This window comes from Pseudophryne corroboree, chromosome 3, assembly GCF_028390025.1.
Source record: "Pseudophryne corroboree isolate aPseCor3 chromosome 3, aPseCor3.hap2, whole genome shotgun sequence".
NCBI lineage: Eukaryota > Metazoa > Chordata > Amphibia > Anura > Myobatrachidae > Pseudophryne > Pseudophryne corroboree.
Genome location: NC_086446.1, coordinates 333,257,019 through 333,264,799, shown reverse-complemented (window position 1 = coordinate 333,264,799; position 7,781 = coordinate 333,257,019). Strand labels below are relative to the sequence as shown.

General features: G+C 35.0%; 1 protein-coding gene across 1 annotated transcript; it reads left to right on the top strand.

Annotated features, from left to right (window-relative positions):
* The first annotated feature begins 531 nt into the window (after positions 1-531).
* Positions 532-4,505, top strand: GDF5 (growth differentiation factor 5). Its single transcript, XM_063963523.1, has 2 exons — positions 532-1,388; positions 3,412-4,505. Exons 1-2 carry the CDS (start codon positions 758-760, stop codon positions 4,269-4,271), a joined length of 1,491 nt encoding a protein of 496 aa, XP_063819593.1. The 5' UTR covers positions 532-757; the 3' UTR covers positions 4,272-4,505.
* The last annotated feature ends 3,276 nt before the right edge of the window (positions 4,506-7,781 follow it).

Here is a 7,781-nt window from a genome sequence, read left to right as displayed (position 1 = left end):
GTACTTGTTAAGTGCTTTGGTATTATAAGGGTTCTAATTAACACAAAAAAGATTAGCAATATTTATGTTGTAATTCCCCCTAGGTTCATGTAAGGTTAACACAGACCCTTTGCCTCTTTAAATGACATAATTTGACGTTTTGGTCCTACAGAATGGTTTCACATAGAGTATGACTCACGTTAATGGAAAGGTTAAAGATTTTTTTTATTTTTTTTAAAGAAATATATCGCACTTAAATTAGTTTAGACAGCATGACATCAGAGAGTAATTAAATTGGTTTTGGTTGGAATTCCGGTTCCAATTCCTGAGTTCAGGTTTGTAAAAGATTTCTGAGCACCTGCAAGACTCTGTGTGTGAAATATTTTCACTGGAAAGGATTCAAATCTTTAAAAAAGGGTTTTACACAGAGGCAGCATTACGCCATTCTTCCTCCTTGGAAAAAAAAACTCTCAGATTTAAACAAGACTCCTTCAAGTATTCAGACAGTTTTCAAGCAGAAAAGCAGGAGGTAAACTTTACCTTTCAGGAGCAAGTTCTTTACAGCTGCTCACTGGAGAAAATATATTAGAGCAAGATTCATGTTAGTTTCCACTATGGGACTGGATAACAACATTAAGCAAACAGATTTAAAGAGGAAACTAAGAAGAAAGTTGTTCCTGATAACATTGGTTTTTAATTTGTTTCATGTTGTCGCATGCCAATTTGGTGGACCCTTTGCTTTTTTTTCCTTCTGTGATGTTCAAAGAAAAATCAGAAGATGAAAATACTGAAACTTATCCCCCTACTGCTTTGGTATCTGATCTGGGACTACTTCAGTATAGTTACTCTTGTATTTGGCCTTTCTGAGCAAGGTCAATCCCACCCAGGAACTAAATTAGGTATACCTTTAGCAGGAGGGAAGGAGAAGACCCCTTCATTGAAGGTCAACACAACGAGATCTGGAAATGTTGGTCATGGAGTTGGCCTTCCAAGGGTCAGAACTAAGACTGCTGCTCTCCAAACTAAGGTTCTCCTAGCCAAAAATGATGAACCAAAGAAAGAAGTTCCAAAAAGACCTACTCCTGAAACCAATAATGGAAACACTGAGAATAAGCAACCTGCAGTGAAAATTGTGAATGCAAGGCCATTGCTTCTTGGTGGAAAGTCCTCTACTAAAATTGTCAATGTCCATGCAGATTCTGCTGGATTCAAACCCAAAAAGCCTGCAAACCCTATTCCAGAGAAAGAACAAAAAGACACTTTCAAGCATCCACTTATAACTCCTCATGAATACATGTTATCACTGTACAAAACTCTATCTGATGCTGAAAAGAAAGGTGTAAATGGAAGTCTGAAACTTGAGGCTGGGTTAGCTAACACTATCACCAGTTTTATTGACAAAGGTCAAGGTAAGAGTATCCCAGATCCAATGATCTTTTTGAAATACTTGCAAATAACAAACATAACAAAAACATTGTTTTGTTCTGTATAAACTTTATTATAAATAAGTTTAATGTGTACAACCTGATCTTAGTGCACCAGAATCTTTTGATGTCTCACTTACAAATTCATATTTCTTTCTTCCATTCCAAAACACATCTAAATATTTTAGGAGTTTGAAAATAAAATCTTTTGGGGCTATTGCAGCATTTCCATTTAGCAGTGTGTGATTCTGGTCTTTCTTTGCTAGAGGCAAGGAAATAGTTATTGCTGAAATTTTGTAGACAAAGAAAACACAGGGATCTTTGAAAACTGCCCTGCACCTGTTACAGTGAGGAGCTATAGTGCTTTTCTGTGGTCCTGAATGTCTGTTGAATGTTCTGTCTCTTTGTTCTGCGTTTTGCAAATTTGCCATAAGTTTTGGCACGTGACTTAAACATATTTTTATTATCATTATTTATAGTTCTTTTGCAGTAACGGTTTTTAATACAATAACTAAATTTAATTCTAATTTTCCAAATAAGTTTTACATTCTTTTTTTTTTGTGATTTTGTGTCTTTTTCTTTTGCATGAAAACACATTTTAATAAGAGATACATATATATTATTATTATTATTATTATTATTATTATTATTATTATTATTATTATTTTATTTTATTTTTATTTTTTTGAAGAACAGCAAGGTAATTTATATCTCTTTTACTTGTGACATTATTCACAGTTTAGTAAGAATGGCTGTTATTTTTAAGTATGAAAACATTCATCATCCTTGATATAAGTTATATTTTACATTTTTAACATGGATGTATTATTATGTAAAAGCTGATTTATACTATTATAATTCAGAGCTCCAGGGTTATTCTGCACAGGAACTGTGTTTAATTGTATAGTTTGACAAAAATTCACTCCGTTTCCATGTGAAAATAAACATTTTGTCTGCTCCTGTGATGTAACAGACATATTGCAGAGAAACAGACAAAATATTGTTCTAAGGGCTTGTAAGGATGATTTACTTAGTGGTAACTCATATTTTGGCTATTTAACTATTTTATACTGCAGTCTCTGTGGAACATAATGAAAATATAAACCATCATATTTATAATGAAAATCAGTTTTAAGTACTTCACTAGTGTTCAGGACATGTGAAAAAGCTGAAGAGAGGCATTTTCAGCAAAGTATTGTATAATGCATATTATAAACACCTGTAGCTAATAAAGCATCCAGCACTTTGGATCCTGCAGTGCAGTAAATCATGTGAATTTCCCCATTATATAAACCCTTAATCATAGCAGTGAAAACAAGCAGATTCTTCATGATTTGTGCCTAAAGTATAGAGGAAATTGATGTTCCAATAACAACACATTATGATCATAAAGGCTAATGGTCCATTTACTAATGAATGCACTTAATAGCATAGTGATGATCTGTAGACATGCCAGAAACGTTGTATCTAAACATGTGACAGGAATCAATGCAGTCACTGGTCAGCACAAAGCAATGCTATACTTATTAAGGGCAGTTTGTAGTAGATATGTATTTGAGTAAGCAACATGTATAGGAAAAGAACTGTTTACTGTTTTTTATTCCTTATTGCAAAGTATAGCTAATATATTAAAAAGGGGCTTATTTAAAACACAGTGCTATGTAAAACATAATAACCTATCCGATTACAGATATCTTTTGTTTATTGCAATGTAAAACAATTACAGATAACATATGATTGATTGATTGATTGATTGATTGATTGATTGATTGATTGGTTGGTTGGTTGGTTGCTGTTGGTTACAGCACAATTGTTCAGGTAACACTTTAACACTAATCCATTAAACAAATTGTTTGTAAGTAAATACATTTTCCCTTATACATAAAGCAGGCATCCTTGCCATATAATTTCTTTAACCTCCTAAAAGTATTGTTTTTGCAGTAATATAAGCAAAATATCCAGAATTTTCAATCAATGATAATTGACTTTTCTTTTTCTTTGCTTAAAGATGAACGAATGACAGTGACAAGAAGACAAAAATACTTATTTGATATAACTGCACTGGAAAAAGATGGCTTGCTTGGTGCAGAATTGCGTATTCTAAGGAAAAGACCCTCAGATGCCAAATTTCAGCTATCTGGAAAATACTCACAGATAAAATTATACATATGTCCATCAAACAAGAAACCAGCTTCTCTTCTGGACTCCCGGACTTTTAGCAATATCGACACGCCAAAGTGGGAAGTTTTTGATATTTGGAAACTTTTCAAAAACTTCAAGAACACTGCTCATTTATGTTTTGAGATAGAGGTGCTGGAGAAAGGGAAGCCTGTTGACTTAAAAACTGTGGGGTTTAACAGAACTGGTCGGCAAACTAATGAGAAAGCAATTTTTCTTGTCTTTGGTAGGACAAAGAAACGGGACTTGTTTTTTAATGAGATTAAAGCCAGGTCTGGCCAAGATGATAAAACCGTCTATGAGTATTTATTCAACCAAAGGAGAAAGAGAAGAGCTCCATTTCCAGCAAGAAAGAGACCCAATAAGAATTCAAAAGCAAGATGTAGCAAGAAGCCCCTTCACGTCAACTTCAAGGACATGGGGTGGGATGACTGGATTATTGCACCTCTGGAGTATGAAGCATATCATTGTGAAGGTCTTTGTGAATTTCCACTAAGATCTCACTTAGAACCTACAAATCATGCAGTAATCCAAACTTTGATGAACTCAATGGATCCAGAGACTACGCCCCCTACCTGTTGTGTTCCAACAAGACTCAGTCCAATCAGCATACTATATATAGATTCTGCCAACAATGTGGTCTACAAGCAATATGAGGACATGGTGGTTGAGTCTTGTGGCTGCAGGTAGCAAGATTTGTTATGGGTAGTGATCTAAAGGACAAAATAAAATGTGCTAAATATTTAGCTGGGGTGCAAGATTATAACGCACTTTGAAAAATTACCACTGTACAGAATGTGTTTGAAATATTGTTTTATATTTCCAAACTATGAACATATATTACATGGATTAAACTGTTGGAAAATCACTTTATAACAAGAATGTAACAAGACCAGGAATTTTAACCAATTACCAAATATAAATAATAAATATGAAAAAATAAAAATATATTTAGAGGCGATAAAGGCTTAATCAACAGTAATGTACTTGTTTATTTTGTCTAAAATATGTTAATGAAAAATTAGTTTTTTTTTCCAATAGAAATTTCTAAAGCATGTTAATTGGTCTTTGAATGTTTATATTAAGAAATGCATTTTAATTGCATAAGGGTGATTGTACAATGGCATTTTATTTATGAAGGGAAGGAATGATTGGGAAATCTTCATTGTGCTATTCATTATGAAGAAAATAAAGTGTTTGGGATCATAAATTTCCTACTTATCAAGAGAATTCTTCAATAAAAAAACAAAAAAGCAACAAAAAATTAGCTTTAATGTAAAATTATTATAAGTATCTTTTTTGACCACTTATAGACTTATAGGTAACTATAGTGTGATACATCTTTGGTATTTGAATTCATTTGTGAACCTATCTTTAAATATAGTTATAAGCATCTCAACCATGGTATAAAATTATTTTAATGGGACACTACACCTGAAAGGAAAATGAGTCTAACTACATGATCAGTGTGAGCCTTGATTGTTATTTTTTTCAGAATATCGGCAGATAAGGTAAAATGCAACAAAACAGTCTACCATTTACCGACTAAAGTCATTGCAACATTGCACTCTATGATTAACCTTGTAAATTAATGTCAGCTCCCACAAATGTTAATAAATGACAAATGTCTCACTGAGCGGAATGACCAATACCAATATGTTTTACTAAGCATATAAAATTGAGATAAAAATAACATTTATTAGAAATAAGATATATATATATATATATATATATATATATATATATATATATATATATATATATAGCTATACAAAGCTTGTGCAAATTTATAAATGTTTGGTCTTATAAAAAGAAAAGAAAGTTATTGCAGCCATTGTCTGCTCTGTATCATGTACTTTAACCAAGGTTTCTAGGTGATTTTAAAGATCTACGGTACACATACAAGTAATGTTTACTTTATTGCAAGGTAAAATTACCAAATTTCTAATCTAATATGGTCATCATTATATCCATATTCATTATTTCAGGGACTATGCTTAAGAATATAAGAGGAAACTAGTGGAGGGTAACTGATCTCAATGTAAAATGAATTAATGTTCGATTACTATACACCCTGCTTATTTTAATTGTTGCGGTGTTGGTGGGATTCTTGAAAGTGTTCCCCATTTGTCACTATACAAACAGTAAGTTATGTTATATTCTGAGACTGAATATCAGCTCATGATTGAAACACAGTGGATTGTATATTCAGTGAATTTAACGCAAATATTGTCAAATCTTAGAAAATACACCATGTAAGAGTCAGTAGCGCTGAATCAATATGTCCCAATTAAGCATAACTTACTTTTGAAACTACAGTAGTTCACCATGTAAATGAACCACTAATTTATATGGAAAATATGAGTAGAAAAAATGTTTATGTGAAAGTCTTCAAACACACCTTTTCCAATCTAGATTACATTTTCTGATTTATATTGACAAAAAAAAAATCTATGTAAATTTGCTTTTAATTGCTAGTAATCTAATATAGTTTGAGTCTTGGTAGTACTTGAGTGGTAAAATGTCAATAAATGGTATGTCAGAACAAAATAAATTATTGATATTATTGTGTATAGTTTTGCTCCTTGACTGTATCAGTTTTTATTTTTGGATGAATAGTGTTTGATACCTCTGTAACACTACAAGTTCAAGCTAACCTGCTCTTTGTTCTGGCTCTCTCTATATATCAACTAGAGCAGTGTGACACAACCTAAAGCAGCTGCAAACAGGCTATGCCTTGAAAGGTTAACTTTGGGGAAAAGAAATATCAGGGATGTACAGATAGGTCCACGGTTATCTTGGCTAGTTTGCTGCGCCTAGGCACAACATGGTTTATTAACATAAACCCTTCATCTATTGTTCTCAGCTGCAATACAATACAGAGAACAATGCAGCAGGGGATTAAGGGGGTCATTCCGAGTTGATCGCTAGCAGAAAATGTTCGCTGTGCAGCGATGATGCACAAAAACAGCACTTCTGCGCACGCGCGACGTACTTTCACAACGGCCGAAGTAGTTTCCCACAAGGTCAAGCGAAGCTTTTCAGTCGCACTGCTGGCCGCAGAGTGATTGACAGGAAGTGGGTGTTTCTGGGTGTCAACTGACCGTTTTCAGGGAGTGATCGAAAAAATGCAGGCGTACCAGGAAAAATGCAGGCGTGGCTGGGCGAACGCAGGGCGTGTTTGTGATGTCCAATCCGGAACTAAACAGTCTGAAGTGATCGCAATCTAGGAGTAGGTCTGGAGCTACTTTGAAACTGCACAATTTAGTTTTGTAGCCGCTGTGCGATCCTTTCGTTCGCACTTCTGCTAAGCAAAGATACACTACCAGAGGGCGGTGGCTTAGCATTTGCACGGCTGCTAAAAACAGCTAGCGAGCGAACAACTCGGAATGACCCCCTAAATCATTACAGCAGGGGATTAAGTCTGACTGCCCAGTCTCAGTTAATCCTATTAAAGGTCAAGATAAACATGGACCCATCTGTAGCAGAATATATAAGTGTGATTGCTTGTTATTTATTTTACAGATTTGTAAAGCCCTGTTTAGCTTTCATATTTCTAAAATGCTTTTCGGATGCTATTTGTGCTTGTTCTTGTTACTTTGCAGGTGCATGACAATGTAACCCATATATTACTGAACTTAAATAACTTGCTGGTAAGGCAATTGCCATCACCATGTGTATATTGGGGTCATTCAGACCTGATCACACGCTAGGATTTTTCGCTGCACTGCAATCAGGTCAGAACTGCACATGCGTACATACTGCAATGTGCAGGTCATCGTACGGCTACAAAGCGGATCGTTGCTGGGGAATGGATTGTACGAAGAATCTATTTGCACAGCCAATCGGAAGGAGATTGACAGGAAGAAGGCGTTTGTTGGTGTCAACTGACCATTTTCTGGGAGTGTTTGGATAAATGCAGGCGTGTCCAAGCCTCTGCATGGCGGGTGTCTGACGTCAATTCCGGCCCCGGACAGGCTGAAGTGATCGCAGTGGCTGAGTAAGTCCTGAGCTACTCAGAAACAAAACTGCACAAAACTTTTTTGTACTGCTCGGCTGCACATGCGTTCGCACACTTGCAAGGCAAAAATAAACTCCTCTATGGGCGGCGACTATCTGCTCACAGCAGTGCAAAAAAACCCTAGTGAATGATCAGGTCTGAATTAGGCCCATTGTCGTGGATGCACACTTAGAAGAACA

Excerpts from the sequence above, each read along its gene's own strand:
- GDF5 (XM_063963523.1), top strand. The coding sequence starts at position 758 with ATGAAAATACTGAAACTTATCCCCCTACTGCTTTGGTATCTGATCTGG. Across the intron at positions 1,389-3,411 it reads TTTTATTGACAAAGGTCAAG|ATGAACGAATGACAGTGACA; the intron begins GTAAGAGTATCC and ends CTTTGCTTAAAG.